Source organism: Glandiceps talaboti, chromosome 1, assembly GCF_964340395.1.
Source record: "Glandiceps talaboti chromosome 1, keGlaTala1.1, whole genome shotgun sequence".
NCBI lineage: Eukaryota > Metazoa > Hemichordata > Enteropneusta > Spengelidae > Glandiceps > Glandiceps talaboti.
Genome location: NC_135549.1, coordinates 21574551 through 21602341, shown reverse-complemented (window position 1 = coordinate 21602341; position 27791 = coordinate 21574551). Strand labels below are relative to the sequence as shown.

At 34.7% G+C, this 27791-nt stretch overlaps 3 protein-coding genes across 4 annotated transcripts in view; 1 reads left to right on the top strand and 2 right to left on the bottom strand.

The window, feature by feature from the left end:
• Positions 1-3080, bottom strand: part of LOC144443034 (D-threonine aldolase-like) — a 9567-nt gene extending 6487 nt beyond the window's left edge. Inside the window, exons 1-4 of the mRNA XM_078132410.1 lie at positions 2978-3080; positions 2643-2867; positions 923-1018; positions 376-539 (exon numbers count right to left, since the gene is read on the bottom strand). Of these exons, the coding sequence (XP_077988536.1) occupies positions 376-539; positions 923-1018; positions 2643-2861 (479 nt within the window). The 5' untranslated portion in view covers positions 2862-2867; positions 2978-3080. The remainder of the gene's footprint in view (positions 1-375; positions 540-922; positions 1019-2642; positions 2868-2977) is intronic.
• Positions 3081-4649: 1569 nt separating this feature from the next.
• LOC144434328 (beta-1,3-glucan-binding protein-like) lies at positions 4650-13467 on the top strand. Its single transcript, XM_078122783.1, has 10 exons — positions 4650-4935; positions 7856-8016; positions 8987-9061; positions 9603-9669; positions 10245-10427; positions 10919-10996; positions 11202-11319; positions 11861-11932; positions 12245-12389; positions 13243-13467. The coding sequence occupies exons 1-10, from the start codon at positions 4650-4652 to the stop codon at positions 13465-13467; spliced, it is 1410 nt and encodes a 469-aa protein (XP_077978909.1).
• Positions 13468-16024: 2557 nt separating this feature from the next.
• LOC144437545 (dnaJ homolog subfamily B member 9-like) lies at positions 16025-27682 on the bottom strand. Of its 2 annotated transcripts, none has more exons than XM_078126510.1 (5): positions 27572-27682; positions 26033-26276; positions 23142-23524; positions 21997-22042; positions 16025-19817 (listed from the first exon to the last, which is right to left on the bottom strand). In XM_078126510.1, exons 2-5 carry the CDS (start codon positions 26247-26249, stop codon positions 19747-19749), a joined length of 717 nt encoding a protein of 238 aa, XP_077982636.1. In that variant the 5' UTR covers positions 26250-26276; positions 27572-27682; the 3' UTR covers positions 16025-19746. The 2 variants fall into 2 exon arrangements, with proteins under 2 accessions (XP_077982636.1, XP_077982627.1); XM_078126501.1 differs by lacking the exon at positions 16025-19817 and adding an exon at positions 20557-21030.
• Between the last annotated feature and the right edge of the window lie 109 nt (positions 27683-27791).

Here is a 27791-nt window from a genome sequence, read left to right as displayed (position 1 = left end):
AACCGAGTATGACAGGGTAAGCTCGAATAATAGCACGCATGATACGGTGATAATGGTGGGTTAAGATGACGAAATGCCATAAAACGATATTTTCGAATATTTTCACTTTTTTTTTACCATAGACAGTGTCTATGGTTTTACATAACGTTCTACAAGTAAGCTGTATTAATGTATGCAAATGTAAATTTGATTGCAAAGATTCTTAGATTAAGAATAAAAGACCTTGCCTATCCAACTGTGAATTAAAAAAAACAACCCCATTGAAAAGTTCCTTCAAAAAACGATAGATCTCAAGACACTGCCGTTGGTGGCGCTCATATGTGTGGCGCGTAAAATAGGAGTGAAATCACAGACTGAATATTCCAATAAACTTACCTATGCATTTTTACATTAACCTCGACCAGAATATCAATAATGACGTCATGCTTCTTCGCTACTTCGGATATTTGTCGGAGATTCTCGGCACTGTCGATACACATTGTAATGTGAGCTTCCTTTGCCAAAGGAACCAGTCGGGATAACTTTGTCTTCCCATATATCTGGGTGGGAGGATATATAATTTTAAGTAAAAATATAATTCATAGTAACACAAAACAGCACACAACACACATAATACTATAAACTCTATTAAAATAAATTTTTAAGAGGGAATTTTCTCATGCACACGATTTTCAAGCAACGAATTTCAAAATATAAACAATAAAGATGGAAAGACCTAGTATAAATAAAGTTTATGGAACGGTTTGACTACATTTGAAAAAAAAGGGAATAAAACTTTCGATAAAAATTACTCCTGTCGAAACAAGTTTACGTCAGAGAACAAAAGTACACAATTGAAATAAGGCAGATCAGCACACGGCTTTTTAACTTCTACCTATGTTACACGTGTTTAGTTTTTAGCTAAATAATCTGTGAGTATTACCTCATTCGTGACCAACACGTCTTTAATTCCACCTCGAACCATAGCTTCAGCTTCGGTTCCTTTTTGCACACAGACTCCAACAGCTCCATGTTGTATCTATAGGAATAAATAAATAAATAAATAAATAAATAAATAAATAAATAAATAAATAAATAAATAAATAAATAAATGAATGAATGAATGAATGAATGAATGAATGAATGAATGAATGAATGAATGAATGAATGAATGAATGAATGAATGAAATACACCAATTTATGGTAAGTTTGCACCAGAAATAATAACGGTGGTAAATACAGATACAAATACATAACTTGCATTCAGAGAAATGAAATACACATTCTTGAAAACTCAAAAACGCTTTGGGCAGCTGATGATTTATCCTACCTTCCGCGTGAGCAAACATATCAAAGTATCACACTCCCGCCTGCTTATATACATTGTAGCACTAGTTAAACCTGCACTAGCTGCAACTGTGACATCTGTTTTCATAATGTGTAACCACAGTTATATTCACTACAAATTGATCAATTACTTATAATAAACAAGACATTTTATCTGTCAATTAGTGGTCAATATTATCCGTAGATAGAGTAGTGCAATGATCGACGTGGACAATCTTGAATCTTGAGCAAAAGATCGGTTTTTGGATCTATTTCCATGTTAAAACTGAACTACTTGTAGTATCCTCACTTAGACAACAGTATATTCACTGAAAATTATTAAATTACTAATCATATACCCACGTTGTAAATGTTAACCAGTGGTCGATTTTATCCATAAGCAGTATAGAAACATGTTGAAATAATGATCGCCGATGAGGGCGCAGGTTTTTGGGTACGGACACAAAAATTTGACTTGGATTATCATGCATATAGCTGCAAAAATAGGTTTGCCAATATAGGTGATGAAATACTCTTCAGGGAGTACAGTATTACGAGTAAGTTATTGTACCCGGCTAACAAAAACATTTTCAAAGAATGTTCCTGTTACAGGTAGTGAAGTTTGTTATTCAAAATTTAGTGATCTTTGTGTGCTGGATGCATCAGGTTATGTGTTCTTTTTTTATTTCATCATGGCTGCGCTATTACGTGACAGTTCGTTTGTATCAACATTGGTTTGTCTATATTGCCACTGTTTCTCTTCCCAAATACATCACATTCTACAAAAAAAGAGACGCAATGAAACGGCTGCGATTCACCTCGTCCCAATTCCAACTCGTCCCAATTTCAACTCAACCCAGTATTAATTCGCCCCATTTTCAACTCGTCTCAATCCCTTTCGAAATCAAGTAATTTGCAGATCTTTGCAATATGATTTACATGTGCATTTATGAAAATCGGGAATATACTGATAAACGTGCCTACACGTACATGCACAATACGTATTAAAATGCGGCAAAGGCCTATTCCCTGCCTGGCTATCTATGCCCATCGTTCATCTCCATTTTCATCATAAAATAAAGTGCAAAGTTTGGCTGGATTAATTCATGGAAGCCAGTGAAGTTGCATTAGGATTAGGCCTAAGTAAAAAAAATGTGTGGTTCCGGTTACACTCGATTTTAGAATAGGTGGGGTAGGTAGGTAGATTTTTTATGTTATTTTATACGAAACTACTCGCACGAACAATATCAAGAATAATATTAAATCAGAGGTCATACAAAGGAAGAGAGTAAAGTATAGACAGTTCAAGTGTATTTGCATTTAACTTACGCCCTCACCTGAATTTTAGCAATTTCGGGACATTTATGTGTCTTCGCATGAGGGCGCAATTTAAATCGACCTTTGAACCCATCTACTAACGTTGTCATTTTCTTCATGTTCCTTTCCATTTTATCCAAGTCGACTACCAGCGCTGGTGTATCAATATCGTCCACTTTGTCACCAATTTTACAAGGATGGCGCAGGACACTTGGGTTTAGTATATCTTGAGCGGCCATGGTCAACTAAAACATGAGAAATAGCACTCGTCCATGATCGTGAGTTAGTTTCGTGATGATTGATAGATATGGCATACCTTCATCTACATACAAAAAAACAAAGTGGCCATTCTTACCTCTTATGAGCTGACTTGACAAAAGCCAAGAAAATACGTCCTCAATATCGAAATGGGAATAGTGGTGGGTGGTGCCAATGACAAGCATTATCCACGATCGGAACATTGGTCTGCGCAGGGTATCTGCGCATGTTTATAGTGCACTTGGCATGAGACCGAAACCAAAGTCCTACACTAATCTAGACATTCATACAATTTGACTTTTTTTTTTAGAGTTTGAATCTTTTTATTTGAAAACGACATAACAGACATCGTTATGTACAAGGCTCTGTGAGAAGTGGAACTTCCTGTAAAGAATTACAATATAATAACTTTGTCGATTTATACAAAGTAGATCGCGTGACTTGTAAGCTTATTGTCCATGGAAGTGTCACGGTGGGTTATACTTCCATGTATTGTCCAAGTGACAAATTTTCGACGCAGAGAAATATACGTAAATTGAAATGTTCTTCGATGAAAATCATGTTTAGAAAAAAAAGCAATCAACACAAACATTAAAAGGCATAAAGTTTATATCAGGAAAATGTATAGGCCCATTTTGTTTATTAGTTTAGCATGTCATTGTAGAAATTATTAATCCATGATAGCTGATGAAAGATGACTACTAACACTGCATTATCAGAAGTAAAAAAAATGCCTTGAATTTTTGACTCTGAAAATTCAAAATTTTGGACAAATTTTGTGAATTTTTACACAGTTATCAACTACGTGGTACGTTTTAGCATGGTATGTTTTGCTCACATTTTAGTTGCATACCGACGGAAAACGAGCCAGTAAAATCTGCATTTTAAATTTAGTCGACAGTACGTTGCACTAAAGTTCTAAAAACGAACTATACCAGTGATATAGTTGACTTTCAGTGCATGAACAGATTTTACGGTGCAAGGCTTCATCGGTGTAGAATTTAATAACAAATCGAATGTCGACGTGACATGACCGTACGTTTTTCTCTTCGCTCAGGCCCACAAGCAATTGTTTCCCCGAGATATGTTTTAGAATAAAATATTGACATATTTGGGCGATAATATATGAAAGGGGTAAAATAACACGGGTTTCTAGGATCACGGTAGTCCACTCGCGAAATATACACTTATCTAAGGTGTTGATTTGTATCACAGACAAGTATCAAGACTTCTTCTTACTTGTCTGTGTTTGTATGGACTACATTGTGTACTATATTATTGTACACGTACCTCATAGATTTGATAGTAGCTGACGTTATACAATTCTAGACCTTCAAGTCACGTGCGTGTAGGTGTGCATGTAGTCTGGATGCCAACATGTGAGTGGAGGTGTAAATCGTAACGATATCGTATCATGCGTATAGGAACTAGGCTAGTGAGCATTATAAACTGGTCCAAAGGTCAACAAGGTCGCTGTCATGTATCCATAGTATGATCCCACAACCAGTTTTAAACAGAAATAAATATTAACTTTAAAAAAATCATCCATTATACGCAAAGACATCCATGCAAACCGTGCCAATGCGTTCCTAAACACAGCGCGAGCGAGTGATCCCTAGTAAACACCGATCAGCTGACATCAATGCATAACTTACTAGTCTCATACTTGGCAACTATTTTACACAACACAACACAACCTCAAGAACACAACACTTGAGATAGACAGATTACAATCACTAAGCAATCAAAGTGAAGATATATATAGAGAGATGAAGACGAAAAACAAAGGTACTCAGACGAGTAACGTCGGTAGCAGAGGACCACCAAAGAACATGACTGCTGAGAACCAGTACGACAACCCTACTTTTGTAGGCAAGAACGTCGAACATGGGACGGATGAAAAACAACACATGTCTACTACTAACAAACACGATAACAAGAGTCTTCAATCCAAACCGCTTGTTATTATTCTGGTACTGGCACTCATTGTAGTCCTGGCCGTGGCAATCACTGTTATTGTACTTTATGCAACTGATAATTCAAGCTCAAATGAAGGTAACGTTGGTTTCTTTTTTTGTTACAAACTTACACTTCTCTACACTCAATGAATGTGTGAATGCATCCTTTGGGTAAATTTTGTCTGCTACGTTAGCATAAAGTGTATAGTATTTCATTGCGGTAAAGTTTGCGGGTGTTTTTAACACTGTGTACCTAGCGTATAATATATGTGCATGCCAGGGACGCTTAGCCCCACAACTATTCGTTAAACCCAGAGTACGCAGTTTTATGAAGCGAATATCATTCTATACAAAGTAAGGGAGTTAACTCGTCACAAGAGAATTACACCTTTCAAACTTCTGGTGGTAGTAGTAGTAGTAGTTTTGTGCCCCGTTCCCCCGTCCTCACATAACCAACGCTTTCTTTTACGGCGCATAATTCGATGATATTCAATCAACCCTTAATTTTTACAATCAAAATGTTAGTGAGCATTCTGACATTTTCTTCACTGTCTCTATGCGTATACTGTGAATTTTATTGCAGCATCAGCCATGATGCTAGTTCAAATACGGTTTCCACAAGAGTCTCAGAGAATGTTTGCACTTTACTTATCCAAGTTACAGAATATCTGGCTACCGGAGTTTCACAACCCCGCTTTGTTAAAATATGCGTATTGACTGTCAAGGAATCTACAAGTAGTTCGTTGTATTATTTAAATGAACTCCAATCATGCCCCGCCGGCGTGCGTGGTTTAGGCGATCGATGTTTTATAACACTGTGTACGTTTTATGTGCACTTAACTCCCGATCAAATTTCACGTGATGGTTGACCTTTAGTGATTGCAAAATTGGGGAAAAACCACACTGTAGTTATAAACCGTATGGGTTGTTGAATTAGTTGCTACTAGTAAGTGTGTATATGGGTCAATGTAGTATGTATTATTTCAGCAAGTTTATGATAACAGTGATCATTTATTTTGTTTGCTGCTCTTCTGAAAAATAAAAAACACAACGCATTGCATGTGTAATCATCATCTCCCATCAACAAGACTCAGTGCAAACCAAACAAACGTCACATTACGACTAGATCTAATAAAGATCAATAAACAAGAAAAAGGGGAAAACAAATAATATTTTTGTTGTATTTAAAAAAAAGAAAGAAACCCTAGTTGCTATTGTCGCGGTTAGTTTTCTTTACTTATCAAGTGTGGCGTCACCATGGGATAGATTGTATAACCATGACAACTCTAAACATCTAATCAAGTGTGGCGTCACCGTGGGATCGATTGTAACCATGACAACTCTAAACATCGAATCATAGTGTACTCACAATCTTGATTGTTACAGTACTACATGGATATAGATGTATTAAGTGATATTATCAAAACCAGTTATGAAACTTACTAGATATAAAAACTTAGTCACACTTCCTTTTGACTCAAATAACTTGAGTTAATGAAGACTTTTGTCGCAGATATTCCAAATGTGACATTCTTACACTACTCACAGATTTGTGTACTTTAAATACACTTTTCTTGTTAAGTTGTCTGTAGTCTAGTTCCTATACAGTATTGTTACCATTTACACCTCCACTCACAGTCTAGTTCCTATACAGTATCGTTACCATTTACACCTCTACTCACAGTCTAGTTCCTATACAGTATCGTTACCATTTACACCTCCAATCACATAGTCTAGTTTTTATACGGCATCGTTACCATTTACACCTCCACTCACAGGTAGAAAGTTACGGTTTAGTTAGAAACCACATTGGCATCCAGAGTACGTTGTCTGTGATTTATATATTTCTATTATTTGTACTTATGGATTTATATTTGCCTTGTGGCTTAAAACTCAACGACTGTCATTTCTAATACAATCCTTTACTAAGACCTGGCCAGTCTAGCCTTTCTTACAACCACATCACGTGTACAACAATGTGGTATCTTAAGATCGTCCTTCCGGATTGCGTCCCAACGATTCGAATGAATGTATGAATCTATTATATATATCCTACAACTTTGAATCATTATTAATACATTATACCATGCATGAGCCAGGTTCAACAAAAAGTATGGAATATATACACTGTTTATTAACGAGCGTCTACGTCATTGGTTCTGCTGTTTTCGAAATATATAAGTCAAAACGTTCAAAATTGCCATTACTTTCCCCGATTTTTTTTTCATATTACTGTCGGTGATACTATTATATTATTCCCAATATATTTCTTCATTCAGCTGGAAAACACTCGAGACCTAAGGGTTGTCACTACTTGTGTAACGACTCGTAGTGACAAGGGGGCCCTTAGGTCTCGAGTATTTTCCTTGGCTGAACGAAGAAAAATAGTGGGGAATAATATCAAAGTACATGACGTCAAATATCTACTGTACATGTCATAAAATTATCATGTAATATCAATCCAACGGTATAGAATCGATATCTGTGAAGTAATAAGGACGTATTTTCGTCGTTCTCCGTCATCGGTTTACATTGAAGGACAGTCTCAGTTCACTATAGATATTTGACTCAACATACTGGCTTGACATGTTCTGGTGAACGACATTTTCAAGTCAGACAGCCCAATTTCAGTCTGAGCTAAGTCTCAGTAGCTCTAGCTAGTTTTCTGAAACTGTTCTCGTTTGGTAAACCGACCACCCCCACCCCTCCAATCCATCACCGCACATACGTACACTCACGCGTACCACAGGTCTACGACTCGACTCCAAAGTCCCTTGATAAAGTACATCAACATGAATTGTGAAAATAGGCTGCCAATTTCAAGTGTGAATTAAATTATATATTCCGGGCAGAATGACAAATTGAATATAGCCTGTATGTGAACCTATACTCATTCCACGTCTTTCCATATAGATGAGGATGTCATGGACTAAATCTATAAACTCTTATTTGGCACCCTGATACATGTAATATGAATCAATATTTTTTCTACGTGCTAATCTTGCTATTCACGATAGGAAACGCTGAAGAACAGAATGGAAATATGTGCACGGAATATCCATGTGGTGACAGTTGCGACATGACCGTGGCTCCCTGCAATGGACTAATATTTGAAGACACTTTTGACACTTTCCGATTTGATGTATGGCAACACGAAATAACAGCCGGTGGTGGAGGAGTAAGTGGGCGAATACTATCAATTTGAATATGTGGTTGATCGATCGAGATTGTGTTATATAGGAACGTTACCTATTAAAGTACAGCAAGTATCATTGAAGTCATAAATAAAGACCCACGCAGCGATTCAAACAATTTTTAGAATACCTCACAGTGAAAAACGTAGTTGCTAACTTGAGCTTCTTGCCTTGGTTTTCAGCATACACCCTCTTCTTATTTATGTACACAAAATTCGAAACAGAACATCAGCTATACGAGAGGAGTGTCATGGTGAATTTAATGTCATGGAAAATGCACCAATGAATAGTACAGAGTGTTTTGTCTATTTTATTCTAATATGAGATGACCTAAACGTCAGCTATTTTATGATACCTTTGTTGGATTGTGAACATTAATGTTGACATGTTATGTGTTTACACACACACACACACACACACACACACACACACACATACACACACACACACGCACGCACGCACGCACGCACGCACGCGCGCACGCGCACACGCACACACACAGACATACATACATACATACATACATACATACATACATACATACATACATACATACATACATACATACATACATACATACATACATACATACATACATACATACAAATATTTTGGCTTAGCCCAGAGAAGTATACGCATAGTGTCGTTCGTCAAGCAAGCAATTATGTCAAATCAGATAGCCTAGTCTCTGGGTTATAAAAGACGTTGTCCCATTGCCTCCTCTGCAATATGTATCATACATGTAATATATCTCGACTAAGTCCACTTCTTCGTTTCTACAGACAATGAAGAAGTATTCATTGTCTATGTTATTACTAAGTTTAGTTTTGTGGGGTTTTTTTTTGCATACAAGTTTATAAAGCAAGGAACTTTGAATATTTGAAAAGAGGGACTATGCATAATATAACAGTGGATTCCAAATGGATAATTTTGTCTGACCTTGTTCCATTTCAGAACTGGGAGTTTCAATACTATACTAATAACAGATCTAACAGTTATGTCAAAGACAATGTCCTGTACATCAAACCGGTAAGTTATCACAAATGTGAAATTATAAAACAAACACGATTGACTACTTAATATACACGTTCTTGCATTAACCACGTGATGGTTCGTTGAAATTAACACCATCAATACAACATCTCTGAACTTTACTTCATACAGGGTACAGTCGTTCTATAAATTGATTGAATGATTGATTGGTTGGTTGGTTGGTTGGTTGGTTGGTTGGTTGGTTGGTTGGTTGGTTGATTGATTGATTGATTGATTAATTGATTGATTGGTTGATCATGCTAAAGTAATTGATATCACTGTAAAACCACATGCCTTTTCACAGCAAGGCGTAAACGACGCCAAACACTAACCCCCCCCCCCTCACCCTACGGTATCGACTAGGTAGTCTTACATTGGGTGATGAGCTAGAGTCATAATAATTCTAAAATACAACATCACATGTTACATGCATTATGCGCAGAGCAATGTTCAAGGTGTCGCTGATTGCGCACCATTGAAGTTGAAAATGTCCTTACTACTAATACTTATACTTTGATTCATGTATCATCAATTGCAGACATTGACCTTGGATAAGTTTGGAATGGATAACAACAGTATATATTATGGCTCTCTTGATCTCTGGGGTACGTACACTAAAACCTTATTGTTATGAGAGATTTACAATGTAGAACAATGTCGATTGTATTGTGGAGTCACCTTGAATACAATGTGAAGTATGTGCATTACTTATCGCTGAAGTTTGAAGGAGATCTAGAATTAAAGAGTAACCATGTTTGTCATAAATGAAGTGAGAATGTTTTAAGAATAAACATGTTGACTATGACCACAGACAGGTAACAATTCTTACTTGTCTGTGATATGACATAAATGAAGTTATGCTAATTATTTAAAGCTAACGCCGACAAACACATTGAATATAGGGAAAATGAAAGGCTTCAATTTGTCAAATAACACGCCAACTGTGGGTGCCACTGTGTCACGTGCCACAAACACAAAATACCATGATTTTTTTTTTTTTAATTAAGACGATTTTAGACAGTGATACTGCGTGTCAGTGTGTATGGGTAGTTTGGGGCGATGCCAGCATTTGCGGAGAGGAAAGTCAACATATATCATCTGTAAAATGCAGTCATTTATATATGGCGCCACTAAAATTATACTCTTATAATAAAAATGTTGTCTACTTATCGTGTCACAGGTGCTTACCCATCAAATGAATGTACTGGCAATGCTTGGGGTGGTTGTGTACGTAGTGGTGACGGGTCGTCTATTGTCAACCCAATACAGTCAGCTAAATTACGTACCGTTCAGAGCTTCAGTTTTACGTATGGGAAAGTGGAAGTTGAAGCTAAAATGCCAACTGGAGACTGGATATGGCCTGGTTAGTAATTAATTAAACAACAGGTCGGTTACGTTGTAAGAGTTGCCGTTGTAGGCGCTCTTATGCACTTTGCTCTTGGCGTACTGAATAACCGTGAAAGGGGAGTTTGCATAATACAGTTTTCACCCATATTGCAGCAGAAATATTTTCAAATCAATTGCGGTCAGTGGTTGTGTTTTTCTAGCGCCAGAAGAAAGGATTTATGGACTTTGGAGAATTTATGTTTCCAGTCGCTCTTGCAAATGTTTCAGACCGAATTTTCAGAGTTTTTTTTTTGTTTTTCATTCTTTAACTATAATTCTCTTTTCATATTATTTCGTCTGTAACATTACAACTTTAGGATGCCCAGAACAACGAGATGGTGAAATGAAAAAAACAAAACTTTATTAGTCAAGAAACATATAGAGCTAAATTGTTTGTTTTTTACTTGTACTTGTTCAAGATTTCCTACGGAAGCAAACTAATAAAACATCACAACTTTATCTTTTTAGCAATTTGGATGTTGCCAACGTACAACGAATATGGTGACTGGCCAGCTTCCGGTGAAATTGACATAATGGAGGGTCGAGGTTTGTGACGTCATAATTTGTAACATGATATATGTAAACGTTGTATGTAATCACCATTCTTGTTTGAGTTCATGTACTTGTAGGTCTAGATAACTTTTTAAAAAAATTGCTACCATTTGAGAACAAAAAATGAAACGCTACCATTAGACAGATTGTTCAGACGAAGTACATTTCAAATGACGTATTTCATCAATTTCATTCCCAGGTAATCGCAATCTGACCACAGAAGATGGACATTCTGTTGGTGTTGATACCATAGGTTCAACCCTGCATTGGGGACCTTTCTGGCCAAACAACGCCTATTATTTAACCACGGCGGAAAAGTAAGTTCTATACGTTCAGCGACGGAGAAAGAAGTAGTTCGTTGACAGCTAGAGACCGTCCCGATTTTGTGCTCCTGTTTATCCCTGCATCCACAATGCCTTCTAGCTCGCAAGCCAGAGTTATTATTCTTCGAAAGTAGGGACCGGCTCGTTAAGAAAGGTACCGTAAAACGGTCGTGGTTTGCGACGATGCCATAATGATGTAAAAACAAGATTACCTGTTGGAGATCTGCGTGTGAAAGACTGCAGGCACCGTTTTACAGTTCAAAAAGTAACGAGTAATAGATCACGAATAAATTTTAGTTACTGTAAAAAAAAAATCAGAGTTTTGAATATAAAAATAATCATTGAGAGTTCATTCCTATGGCAATAAATCTTGAGGCATAACATAGTAGTAGATAACTCATCCAATAAAGAGTACTTTTGTTTGTATAATACCATTCCTTATTTCAGTCGTTCTATCGGACTACGATTTAAACTAAGTGTCACTGTCGTGTTTCAAGTTGCAGTGGATTTCATTTCATTCACTTTTCTCTTTCAGAACCTTAGATAGCGGGACTTTTGGTTCCGGTTTCCACAAGTATGGACTTGAATGGACAGAGGACAACATTAAGTACGTTATCTGATAAATATGTTGAAAAAAATTCACATACTTCCACAGTATTAATAGATCCATGAACGTTGGAGAAAGACGTCCCCACTGTCTGTGATTAAGCTATAGGAATATACCTGTACGATGGCATATATTATATTTTACGTGCATCCCTATAAGGAGAAGACGTTGCTTTTGAAGTAAATGGCATGTAGGCCTAAATCTCTAATGTAGAGAAAAGTACAAATACACATGTACACACAGAAAGTTTTCCAGGAACATATATAATATGACTACCGGTATATAGTAATTGCATTTTTCTTTTTCGATAAGATTATTTGTCGATGATGAAGAAATTCTTAGAGTCGACCCAGGTGATCAAGGTTTTTACAAGTTTGGAGGTTGGGATAAGAGCATACCAGATTCAGAGAATCCATGGAGGAATAGTCCCAACAAAATGGCGCCTTTTGACAAAAACGTAGGTTGCCAAAAAAATTTGAATTTATATAATTAATTAGTACTTGTACACACTCTTCATGCATATGTAAACACTCTCTCAGGAGATCTATGTTTCGTCTATCTTGCAACAACAATATATAAGTCTATACAAAGTCACGTTGTATACACCTGCTTCGATTCGTCGACTGTTGATGGCTACTTCGTCTTATCAAGTTCTAGAGGAGTTTCATTTGATCATTTTTTTTATATTTAGTTCTGGGTAAATTGAAATTCAATTACACTATGACGATGATAAACCAAGTGTGTTAAAGGTGCACTCGCGTGTAACTCCAGGGGTATTATTATTTCTTATAGATCAGACAACCTACAATATATTCACTGAAAGTTGTCAAAATACAAATAATTAGAGATTTTACCTGTCAATTAGAGGTTTGTTTTTATCTCTAAGTAGTACAGTAATAAGTTGAAATCGCGATTTATGGAGGGCGGCTTATTTTTTGGTGCGGACACAAAAATCAGTTGATTGGATTTATTGCACCATATATACTCAAATATTTTACTCAGTGGGGATTCACTGTAACGTGTGGGGAGGGGGTGTACGACATTACAAGTAAGTTATTACAACTGGCAAAACAGTTTTAAAAAAAAAAAAAAAAAAAAAAAAACCCGTTCCCATCGCACCTATACCATCTACAGTACAGCTTTAATATAAATTATCACATTTCATCTCCATATATATATATATATATATATATATATATATATATATATATATATATATATATATATATATATATATATATATATATATATATATATATATATATATATTCCGAATATTGATCCCTTATACCTTGAATTTTACCCCACAGTTTTATTTAATTCTGAACGTTGCTGTCGGAGGAACCAATGGTTACTTTTGGGATGGACATGTCAATGGTGGATACCCTAAACCATGGAGTAACTACTCACCTACAGCTGCTAAAGATTTCTGGGAAGCCCGTGGTAAGTGGTACCCAACGTGGACTCCCGATGTGAATCATGGTGAAGACGCTGCTATGCAAGTCAAGAGTGTACGAGTTTGGAGAATGCAATGAGGCCTCACTCTGAACATGGATCAAGACACGTTGACATACATACATACATACATACATACATACATACATACATACATACATACATACATACATATATACACACACACACACACATACATACATACATACATACATACATACATACATACATACATACACTTTGTTACTACTTATACACACTAAGAGGCTGCCAATATCGTGGTTTCATTCTCTACAGACTTCTACAATGACTTGTACACATTACGTACGGACAGCACACGTTATTTATAAGTATTCCACTCAAATACTATTTTATAAGCTTACCGTTAAGTCTACGCGTTTTAGACCATCAAAATAACGTGCTAGTGTTCAAGGCGTTGATGCACTAGTCTCTACTTGTATGTTCAACTCAGTTTGTTTTATCCATCATTAAAGTATGTAGAGATCACTGCATGAGTTTAAACTTCAAGTACATATATACGACCAGTGTCGATTCTAGTGTAAATATACATTAATTGTAATTTCTTTTTCAAAGTGATCTTAAGCGACATGCGTTTTTATGAAATGTATAAATGTCACTTCATAAAATTTTGTCAATAACATTTTTTCAATATGACCTGCCATCACACAATTAACCTCATAGCGTAGAGACTGTACGTACATGTATACGATATATAATACGAGTAGTAGTGATATATATATATAACTTTACACTGAGGTTCTATAAATAATATCGTAAACCATACAGTTCTGACCCAAATATTTCGAAGAGACTGAACTCCTCTTCATCAATAACTGCGGCCTTCAGTATTTAATGAGTAGCACAACTAGATTTCTTTGACAACTGGAGACCCATCGATGAAGAGGAGATCAGTCTCTTCGAAATATTTGGCTCAGAACTGTATGGTTAATGATATTACACACACACACACACACACACACACACACACACACACACACACACACACACACATATATATATATACGTAATCTATTTCTACCACATACAAGTTACATTCCATGCCAGTGTATTACTTATAACTTCCCAACTCGCCTATGATTTTAAATATTCCTTCAAACTAATATTTTATACTTATTCCTTCAAAATCGAGACTTGTAATGGCTTCTATATTTTTCACATTGTAAGTTAATAAATTTGTTTGTTTTTCCCCCAATCCCAGTTTACAGTGTAATGATATCGACCAGTCTTTTCACATATATACAGCTATACTAGTATATTACATCAACATTAAAATACGTACATCGATCGACGATGGCGAATCGCGAATTGTGTAGGAACTACTGTCGTTAAATAAATTCACTGTTTCCAAAAATAGCCCACTGCTGGAAAGACCTGACTTTAATTTTTTTAGTGTTTTTTTTTTTTCAACTGAGTGTGCAAAAAGGGAACGTGATACAACTTGTTCCGTGATCTGATGGCGAATACTCAAACACGAAACCGTAAACGTAATTATAACGGTCTATACAGTTGATAAAATACAGACAGGGACTTCATATACAAATGTTCATGTTCATGTTACCATATACCATACGCCAGTTTCAAGATGACATACGATATCATGTACATGACAGTATGTTTTACGGTGGTTGGCTCAACATGAATGTAATCAACTCTGCTATGATGGCTTGTGAAACAGACATGCCAGATGGTATAATAACAAGTCACCGCGTCTGTTAATATTCACCCAATTGCTCGCATCTGATTGGTCCACGTTGACGATTTCCTCGAGTATAATAGTTAATAATAGATGAAATGTTAATGATGACGTCCTTTCATTAGTTTACAGTCTTGTCGCATTTTGGCCACGTTGACATAATTGGCCTTATACAATACATAACACAAAGTATAAAGCACATAGCACCTTTTTCACTGGCAGATTTTAACAACATACAGTTATCCCAATTTATTACAACACATAGAAGTATACTGTAAAAGGATGACACGACGCATTTCTAAACACACACACTCCTTCCCCCCCCCCCCCCTAACTCACATATCTTGTAATTTCCATATCCATATTATTTCAGTCACTCGGTTTTCTGTTTTCTCTGGCTCCTGCAATACTTCCAATAAGTGAAAAACCTTGAGGTAAAATTACTCAAACTTTGAGCCTCGAAATAAAATTGCATCACACGAGTGTCACGTTACTGAAGTAGGTAAACTAATATAATATATCCGACTCATAAAATGCCACCCGATACCAATTCAAGTCAATGTGTATTTTACGGTGAGTACCAGTTTAGAGAGTCATACTAAACGTGCATAATATTCCGACATGACGATTTGTTGTGGTTACATTTTGACAAATGATTTATAAATTTGCCTACTGGGAGACCTATGGTCACTACGTACGGGTCAAGAATAATTTGCATACCGGCGTACAAAACATCAGGCTGGCCAAGCGTGAGATAGTGCACTGTACATACATAGTAAGTGAAAGAAACGCCTGGATCTTTCAGGCTAAGAATGATGGGAGAACGATAGAATCACGTCCAGCTGTTGACATTCACATACTCCTTAACCACACAAACATAGTATCTTTCAAAAATACCTCTTTATTCTGTCAACAAAGGAAAATGACAATAAAAGACAGGGTATGTAGTCTATGAAGTGAACTCAGGTCTTTAATACAAGCAGACTTAGTCAGAACTCTGGTCTTCAAGTGAAGTTTGCTCTATATCCATATATGGAAGTAATGTACCAATACCATATAGATGTCATGGTTTCATTTCAATATTATAAATATTCCTAACTAAATATTGAAGTCAAAACTTCAACAAGTTTGGTGTACTGTACTGTATGTGTATACTACGAGAATGGATGTTTATGGGTTCACATAGTCTGGGAATCAGTTCCCCACGGTTTCTGACACAGTAAATAGAATTTCTTATTCTTGTACACTGTAAACTTTGACATCAAAATTTCACATAAATTTACATGTCAACGGTTGATTTCAATATCATGAATATTCATATCACCTCGCCTTGCAGTGAAAAGACCTGAGTTCAGAGGTCATGTAAATTATAAACTTTTGACAATGAACGTAAGTGTGTGAAGAATGTAAATGTTTTTCTGTAGTTCTGGTAATATACATAGAAATGTACATATAATTATTTTGATCTAAATAAAAGTTAACAACAAATAAGAAGCTTGCAATGTACATTTCAACTGCATTACCATTTAATTAATTAATTAATTAATTAATGTATTAGCATAGACAATGCATGTGATCTCTTCCCTATGGCACAATAAATCAAAGATTTGGCATACATTTTCTATAATTCTACCTTGCAATTTTTACTTACACATAATTATAAACATGCATGTACTGCAGCATGTGTCAATATTTTATATTATTGTCATATAAATGACATCTAAATTCACCATGCACCTGATATGAAAACTATCAGATTCCATCCATTCACTATATTAGCCCTTTCCTCCCCATTTCCCTGTACTGCAGTCCAGTCTACACATAAAAACAATAGGGTTAAATCATAAGATTGAGGTGAAAGGGTTCAATGAATGAATGAATGAATGAATGAATGAATTAATTAATTAATTAATGAAAGCTATGTTTCTGAGTTTCTAGTTCTTATAAGTGTTCTTGTAGTTCTACCATATAGTAGCCTTTACAGCCATCAAATACAGGATCAGAGGCTCATCAATATAAATTTATGCAAATTACAGATTATTTTGTTTGTGATATTCCCATTTGTTGATAACTACTTGTTATCGATGAGAAGATTCAAGATTTTACACATTTTATATGAAAGTGTTGAAATTAGGATCAGAGTGTAATGTTGACAAGCGACAGATGGGCCATTCCCAATTTCTGTAAATGGTAACTTGTATTCCGTAGGCAAAAATTACTACAAAGCTTCTTGATTTACAGAACACAGGGAATGGTAGCACACCTTTAACACTACACGAACTATATCCTCAAGTTTCTTTATCACAAACAACATATATCCTCAGATGGTTTAACTATGTCGTAGAATTATATTACCTGACAACAAAACTGAGACTGCATGAAGAATCTCCTTCACTGTGATAACCCAGGCTAAAATACTCCCAAGAAATAATCTGTCAATTTGATATCTGAAAACCTGTATTACGTGTTTTTACTAAAATTTCCCTGATGGACGGTCATCATTTTAATCCAAGATTGTCACAAATTGTCGCTTTCTAACATCTACTTTAAATTAGTGTATTGGTATCTATTGAAAATTGCACTTTTAGTAAATTAGTAAAGTCACAACAAGAAAATGCAGCCAAATACACAGACAGATAGGACTAGCAGGACTGAGCAATTAACAGTTCAAGTGGACACAGAAGCTAACATTGGACAAGGAGGATCTACCAGATTTTTATACACAAAGGAAAAATACATTTTTTTTACACTGAGGAAAGCACTAAAATATAGTATCTGTACATATTTCATTCTATAGAGGTAAAGATAATTTTTCATCTCACAAGCATTCAAAAGTAAGTAACAAGTAATTTGCAAATAATTATTATATGTGTAAGAAATTCATTTAAAAGCAAAAAAAAGGAAATTGGGTTTATGAACAATCTGTACGTTAGATCATATCATTTATGGCAAGTATATCACAGAGGTCTTTCATGCATGGCCTCTGATACAAATCAAATGTATACTTCGGAGTTTAACACTATATGCCTGTGTAACTGAACTCTACTCCCAACTCCCTAGCTTGAATGCTAATGCAATATGACAGAATCCCATGAGGTTGCGAGTGCAAGCATGGTGTGTTCGAGGTATTGGTACGAGTGCTTGCAGTGTTCTCTGCGGCTGTACTTTTACGAAATGTAACGAGTGAAAGTGCAGCAGAAAACGCTGTAAGCATGAGTTCAAATATCCCAATATCCCCAAGTATCCACACAGGAACTCATATAGTATAGGGTTCTGTACTTGTTATATTTGGTTATCAAAAACAGCAACTTTCCATAAAAGTGATTCTGTGCAATCACATGCTTTCATATTATGCAACAAACACTTGTGCCCTCATTTGCATGCAGACATGCAAAAATGTTTTCTGTATTGCACTGCATTGCAAATACCACTAGTATGTGTGTGCATCGATGCACAAGTAATCACCAATAAATATGTAATAATCTACAGTACAGTTATATCAATCATTTGTTTTCCAATCTTGCAGCAATCACACCTTAAGTATTGTCCTTGACAATGTTTATATTCTTATGAGATATAAGGCAGTGAATCAATAGCGTAGAGCATTCTTTGCACAGAAATACAAAATTCTATTCAAATTCAAAATTATCTTCATTTTGTTCGGTCAATCTACATGTAATTGAAGGCACAAAGTAGTAGTGCAGGAGGGTGGAGAACAGCCTTATTCTCCATTTGCTTAGGTACTATTTTTGTTTTCTATTGCAACCTGTGTACAATCAATGTCTACTCACAATAACAAGAAAATATGCAAATTCATCCAAGTACATGTGAGGATAAGGTGTTTTGTAACCATCAAAATGATATTCACATTACAAAATGGTATTTGTAATAATATAAAAGTTTTTTTTTCCCTACAAATACAAAACTTGGGTTTCTAACGATTCCTGAAGAGACAGTCGTTAAAAGATATGGCACATTTATGGTATTTCTGTTCTATATAGGACACAAACTTTCATTGCTCTAGTGGCAATATTGGCAAATTATTGAGGGACAGATGTAGAACAGTATACACTCATCAGTCAGGTGTATGCTAGGGAGTCTAACCCTACTGCTGCTATCCCTAAACTAGCCTACCCTACCTGACTCCCTAGCTTGAACACAAATGTGTACATATATTATACAGTCGGTGCACTGTTCTACATTCTTGCCCTTACTTTGGATGACATATACACAAAGTAATTGTTCAATATCATCCACAAGAAAGGCTCATAGTTATAGCTATAGGGGACACAAACTTGCAGCACTATGTGAATTACCGATTCTCTGAATGAATCTACATATAAGTTTAAGATTATCATACACAAGTTGCAAACCAATAACCAAAAATAAGTAAAATTCTGTTGTCATTACATTACATTGTTACCAAAATGAAGTCAAGCGGACAGAATCATGGTGTTAGAGTACTAAAGTAGTGATTACAACAAAAGTGATTTTCCTTGGCCAATTCACGACCCCCAAGATCACAAAATTTAGCACCGAATATAAATACATGTTGATAAAACAAAGATATTTATCTTCTTTGTTATAAAGAAATCAACACAAGTTTAAATAGACAATTCAAACTCTATGTACAGTCTGTATATGTTGTCACCATATTGCCAACTTTTTGAGTAACTGTCCGACATGTCCGTCCTCCTACAAGAAAACACAAAATCAAGTGGTTAGTAAAATATGAACGGTACAAACAGACTTTTGCCACCTATTATAGGCATTACAGCTAAAACAGGATGAGTTTGCCAGAATATTGTACAGAACATACCAAAGTTGATAACTTAGCAAGTTCTTGTTTTACTTTCTAGATACAAGTACTTTTACTACTGAACACAACATAATTGTGATTGAGGAAAGAATTTTGTTTACATTAACTCAGATTTTTAGACTACCCTCAATAACAATCACACTATCTTCAGCAGTAAAAGTGTTGTTATCTGTCAAGTAAACCAACAACCTAAAACTTACCAAACGATCAACATTGACATATGAAGTATAGATATATAGTCTTTTGGTGAATGCTTCCTGTTTGCGCTGTACTAATATGGCATTAACAACATAAAAGAGCTTAGCATAGCAAATATTTAGCAACATACATGTATATTTATACTTTATCAATAAATATTAATTCATAGATAAATAATTACTCAATCTAAGTTTATTTATAGATCATTTATTGATAATTATGTAATACGCAATATATTAATAATTATAGGTTAATTAATTAAACAGCAATTGTAAGAATACACCCCTTCTGATCTACTAAAAAAAGTATGGAAGAAAAATGACATTAATAAATTATGCAAGAAAAACCTGGGGCATTAAGAGATGGGGCTAAGCTGCATTACTACTGGACTCCAAATGTGTATGATCAAAAAGTACAAATAAGTTGGGAAAGGGCACTAAACTATTCTTATGATGGGTTTCAGTCGTATAATTGTTTAAGGGGTTCAGGCATATAACTGTTGAGAGACGGGATATGTCAATTATATTAGGTGCATATTGAAGCATTACTATTTATAGAAATGTATAAACATGAAATTCTCAGAGAGTCATGCTGGGACTATGCATGCTTTCTGCTATTACATTCTCTTGTCTAATGTTGACTTGTAGTAGAATCACATGTTTGTACCTCTGCTGTGTCCATTCTGCCTTATTGTTGTACTTGTATGGGAGAAATGGTGACTGGATGGTTTGTGGCCACTCCTGATAGTGGTGGTGGTGGTTCTCCTGACATATCTAGTATTATGGGCTTTGTTGAAAACTACAGGTTCTTTAGACTTGCTAAATTCTTTTGAGGAATGCTTATGGCTACTGTGGGAACAGTGCTTTGATGAGGAATGGGAATGGCATGCCCCTAGGGATGTGTTTATAGGGAAGGAGGAGGGATGGGATGGGATTGACATGCCAAAAAATGGAGACATGATATGTTATCATTTATCATCTATTTTCACCATGACATATTTTGATATTGATTAAAAACAATGCAATCCGTTTACTAAATTCTACCTGTTGACCTTATTTTAAGTGGTACAAACTGAGTTTATAAGCTTTCTTTAAGTCAAATTAGCTCAATAAATAATCATTCAATGACACATTTACTTAAAGAATACTTAACATACAGCAATAATTAAACTAATCTTGTTATAAAGTTCATAATGCTGTTGATGACATTTGTAACTGTCTTGAATTCTGAGAACAGTTGCTGGTACAATATAGTGTTTCTCTACATCTTAGTATATGTATACTAAATTATGACCTGATAGATCTATGCCAAATACCATGAAATTGTCAGAGATCTATAAATTGATGGCTTTTACTTTATCAGTAAGTAGAATACTAAGAGCATATTTTAATACACACCAAAAATAGCCAATAAAATCAATAAGGAAATACACAAGCATAAGTGTATGCCCCTTTAACCCTTTCACCACTGACTCTCGCTATTTTGGGAATGTGCAAGTGCTAAAGTTCAACATACAATAATGACAATATATATTCATACAGAGTACAATTCTCCAAACATTGCAAAAATTGTAACACCCTTTATTTTAGAGAGATCAAATTTGCTGTAAATCTTAAAGCTAATTAATTAAAGTATTATTTCTAATGATTTGTGGATGAGATTTATTATAGTTCAATAGATAATAAATACTTAATGGAGTCATCTTATTATATAACATAGATGGCTAACAAGTCAAATTGAAGTAATAATGCAGTATTTCACAGCATATCACACAATGCTAGTGTTATGAATCACAGAAATACCAACAATTTATAAATATATGATAATATTAATAACTATATAATAGTATATGCTTACCTGATCGATGTGTGTTAACATTCTGTGTATGAACTGATTTATGATGCTGCAAACAGAAAAGATAAAAAATACTTTGTCATCGAAGGTATAAAAAAAAAGACTTGACAATTTCTTTTTACTATAAAATATGAACAATGGAGAGAAAAAGTGCGATTAAAGCTTCAGTTTTCACTTTCACTAAATACCAACTGTATGTAGTGTTTCAAAAGTTTCAATGTCAATATTGGAAATGGAAAACTGTCACCGTATGTAATATATCTTATATTATCAGTTCAGAATATAAATTATTTATCACATAAACCATAGACCCTCCACCAACATGGTGGAGGGTCTATACATAAACATGTACTTTGATCAACAGTTGATGTTTCATGAGCAATGTTTATTACCAACATTGCACATGAAAAGTAATCAGTATTTTTTTAAAAACAGTTTAGAAATTCTAAATGGCTGTTATGTCTTTCAAATAATCACTAGTAGCAACATAAAGAGAGTTACAAACAACCTCTGTCAGTTAGTGCTCCTTGTTTTGGAATTTATATTTCTAGTACTGACCAAAATCAAATTTGGAAATATAAGAAACCCAGTTATACAAATAACGTTATCAGGTACGTTAGTGGGTGGGTACATTTGTGAAGCAAGTGAGTGAGGGTTATGCTTATTCATAAAAGGTACTTAATCAAGTTTCTGGAACTGAATTAAAATTGAATTTGGAAACTATTCTATTAGCTAGTTGTTGTTTCTGCTTATACAACACAATGTGGGTAGCTAGTGGTTACATTTAAAGCAGATGAACGACTGGACCTTTCAGATTACGATTGTATCTATATGTGCCTATGTATGTTGACCAAGAAATCAAATACATGTAGTTGTTTGTTTCATAACACATTAGCGGCTAGATTTCCACTGCAGCCAGGTATTGAGAACAGGACAAGCAGAAAAAATGCTACAAATTACAAATAAAATGACTTAAGAAGTGATACTGTAAGGTGTAGCATTTACTTGCACATTCAAATTAAACCTATGATTACATATATTGAATATAGATGAATGATATATTATTCAACTTACAAGTTTTTATCTCCTCTGTAATTGGGGGTTCTAAAACAAAGAAATACCACTAAAAAGACAAAATAGAAACTTACTTGTTTGTGAGCCTGTTGATGTTGTTCTGCATGACTATCAAAATTGAAATGAAATCCATTTCCACCTCCTCCAAAATGATTTTCAAACAGGTCCCCGAACATACCGAATCCAAAATCATCATCCCCGCTGTCATCTCCCCAAAAGTCATCACCAAAATTGAAACTACTGCCACCAAAGTTGAATTTGAAACCATTGCCTCCTGATTTCTTTTGACCATGGTCATGAAATGAATGGAAGCTTTGGTCAAAATGTTTGAAAAAGTCATTGAAATTAAATCCTCCACCACCGCCAGCACCACCTCTGTTGGCTTGTTCTTCAAATGCTGCTGTTCCTAATTGGTCATACTGTCGTCGTTTATCTGCATCTGCAAGTACTTCATAAGCTGCAAAAGTAGCACACACAAAAAAAGCAGAATATAAAAGTCAAATTCAAAACCTTTGAACTGGCAAGAAATCCCTAAATTCCCACACCTGGCTGAAGAGAGAGCTAGCAAATCAGATAAATGAACACTACACTGTGACCGGTGAATTAATAATTTGTCTACACAGTTAATTACATGACTGTATTCATTCAGTCATTGAGTACAATAATGAGACAGATTTTACTGAAATATCGCTGTCTATTTAGTTTCCATCTGTAGCATACTAACATACTAAGTCCTATAAACTTAATTGTTACAGTAAATTGAATATGAAAATGTGCTCCATATTGCTTGGAATCAAAACTTGTACAATGTATAAGTAAACTCTTTATGAGGTCCCACTTTGACTAAAAATCAATGTACAAAATGAGAACATACAACATACACTAAACTTAGAAGCAAATCTGAGGAATCCAAACAATATTATTATTATTTATTTATTTATCACCCATTTGTTACAGCATTGAAAAAAGAAGAAATATTTTACAAAAAAGGGTAAAAGGGTAAAGGGAGAATGGAAAATAGCAAAGCTAGTCGAGTCTGTCTCCTAGTACACTGGCAATGCATCATTTGTACAATTGTATTATTTTTAGTTTTACTGAGGGCAGTATACATGCGGACAGAAATTTACATTATAAATAAATAAGACTGAGACATTGATATATGATACAGGTGTTTAGACATATGTGCATAAAGGAGCTTGAAATCCTAGTTTGATATTTTCAGAAATTTGGAATGTTAAATATTTAAAATCTGAATACATATTGAAAGCTGCATCCATTGCTAGATATGATTCAATCTGTCCTCATTAACATATTAAGTATATCCCAATATGGAACAAATTCTTTTTTAAAAATGCAATAAATTTACATTAATTTCATATCAGAAAACCTGTTGGAACTATACTAGTGGCAATCACTACTAGACCATGCCTAGACAAATAGACATGGTTTACCATGTCTTAATTACAAAGTACATCTCAATATGGAACAAAAGTAACCACAATAGTTAAAAATCTCCCTTTCATGTCATGTCATCTATTTTTAGGTCAGTTTTATATTCAAATCACAAAATGTGATTCAATAAATGAACAAACATCAGTACTTTAGTTCCTGTATATTTTTGTTACTATTCCATAAAAAAAATGCAAACACAATCTTGCATCATTCACCTTTCTATCGCCAGGAGCTAAACACGTAAGTGAAACCCTATTGATTATTACAATCAACAAATACGAGTATACCTCTGTTATTTGTCTAAATATCTCTAAATATATTTCATGAAAGCTGCATGTTCCCAGGTATGCATTTAAATACGAGTATACCTCCGCTATTTGTCTAAATATATTTCATGAAAGCTGCACGATCCCAGGCATGCATTTCTTTTCTTAAACTCCAAAACAAACAAATTAACAATTGTATAAAAACCACATGAAATTGATTTTTATCATGGCCTCAAATAAAGTAACTATAAATTTGCATACGAGTAATTACCCACTATTTTCAAACATGAAAAAAATGTAGCAGTAAAAAACATCTGTTGAACTGAATAATGGGCTTATGATAGTTATCTTACATATAACATATGGTGCATTTCAAATTAAATTTATATCTAAACCAAGTACTAGAGCAAGTATTTAAACAGCAATATGTTACAAACTAAAGTTAATTACGATTGAATAAATTTACTTTTCATCAACTCTCAGCGACTTCTCTTGAATAATTTATCAACTTTATGTGAAGTACTTCATTTATGGAAGTTATTAAGCAGTAATTTTATATACTAGTATAACCACATAACAAAATAAGTATCTAATGACAGTATTTTTCTATCCAAAAACAAAATTATGATTGCATACAATTACTCAAATTTTCATTAAATCTTAGTAAGTTCTCTCAATTAATTTTTTAACTTTCAGTACAATTATGCTGTATGCAATTTAAGATACAGGAATTGTTTTCACAAGTGTACATAGCAATGCCATTCGATTAGGTGTCCAACAAACTATATGTGCACTGTACATGTATAATGATACTACAAGTATATAGGTGTAAAGGAAATCTGTGTGTACAATTCAAACTTTTTCTCATATGGGATTGATTGAACAAATAAACTAATTTTTTTTTTTAAAAATCCAAGTTTTTGGTACTATCTCATTCTGTTAACATACTTGCATGAAAGCTAAGATATTAAAAAAGTATATTTTAAGTAGATAGCAGTAATACATTTCTCAAAAAAAATTTAAAAGGCCTGTTGCACGTTATAAACTAGTAAGCCTACTAAATTGTACTTGTAAGATAAAATAACAGCCACAAGTTATCAAAATCTACCAGTTTTCAAAAGGGTAAAATCTCTGTAAAATATATATTCAGGTATACACAGAAAAGAGTCTTAGTAATTCCTCTACTCTCTGTCAGAGATCATTTCAGAGACTTAAACAACAAATAATTAGCCCTCCAGCATTCTTACCTTTGGCAATTTCCATAAATTGCTTTTCTGCATCTGGATCTTTGTTTTTATCGGGGTGGTATTTTACCGCTAGTTTACGAAATGCTCTCTTGATCTGTTTTTCTGAAGCATCTCTTGCAACCCCAAGGATGTCGTAGTAGTCTCGACTTTTAGAGAAAACAATGTCACACAGCAACAAACTACAGGTACACACTACGACAACCCACTGGTACTGCATTGTGTCAATTAAATAATATTATGTGTCCTACAATCAATAAAAACAACATAGATTAGTGAATAATTTCAAGACAGTTATCAAATTTACAAAAAGGCCCCGATGACTAAGTAGCACAACTGATGAAATTATTCCATTTCATGTTGATACTACTATAAGTGACCAATTCGTTGTTGTGGGCATTTCAAATTGCTGTCCACAAATCTTTCACTCCATGTTGATATAATCATTAGAAAGCAAATTAGCCCAACGATGACACGATATTGCTACGGATATTATCATGGTTGCTAGGGACCTCTGTCATGAAATTGAAATACTTGAGGGTGCCTACATTCTTCTCTACTTCCTGGTGAAATCACAGGAGTCCTCATTTGAGGTGTATAATCATTCTATTTCCTCTTGGAGTGATGCAGTGATGCCATTTTCCACAAGTTTTAAACTTTTGTCATACAGGAGAATAATTTTTCTTTTTTCTTTACAGAAGCTAGAGGTTTTTGAAAGATCAATTTACAATTGTGAAATGCTAACAGTGCAAATTAGTTTGTGTTACTTCTTCAAAATGAATATCATACGGTGATTTACTATATTCACATGCATATCAAAGAGAGTGTAAGAATAAGAATGTTAAATCATGAGTCAGCATTCAGGTTTCATTATTTCTTTTCAAAAGTGGTCAAAGCTTAAATTAAAGGTCTTAAACTTGACATAAGTTTTGTTTCACCTTCCAGTACTTTTATACAACATATGTTAGTCTAGACTGTAGCATTTATATTTATTTAGTTATAGCAATGGCATATTAGTACGTCTGGAAAACTAAAAACGAAATTTGTCATTATTTTTTACGTTATGTAATTGAAAATTTAACAAGCCTGAAATTGTCATAGCGTTTGATTTATTATCAAGAATATGCTACTTCGTTCGGTAACTTATTCTATTTTTTTGTGTAGACATTGTAACTAATGTATGTGGTAAGATCAAGATGGTTTTGACACAAATATTTTCCTGCCTACACTCCACCAGTGCCTGTGGAATATTATTATTATTACTGCTATTGGAGGATCGACAGCTAACTTGCAGCCACAACTCACTGTTGAAAATAAATTTCAAATGGTATACCATATGTGCGTGAGAAACTGGTTTGGAAGCTCGAGCACACGTTCTCACACTTCAAGACTTTTCGAAGAATTACGACATGTACATGTACGTGGAGTATTCGATTCGTAATCGAATGTCTGTGACCGGTGACACGTACAATACATACAATCGATACTGTAACAACGTTATAAATTTTACAGAGAAACATGCTGTGGAAATTGCGTACTTACAGAATATACGAAAAAAACTCTAGTTTTCTTTCACCGTTGTCACTTCCTCTACCTTCTATGCGTGAACTACCTATGTACAAATGACAGATCTTGATTTCGTGAGTTCCTCAACACGGAAGTACACTGAGGCCACGATTCAAACTCTGATTGGCTGACAGTAATGCACGTGATACCCCTATGACTTATTCTCGGATTTTCACGCAGTATCTCACGTGATATT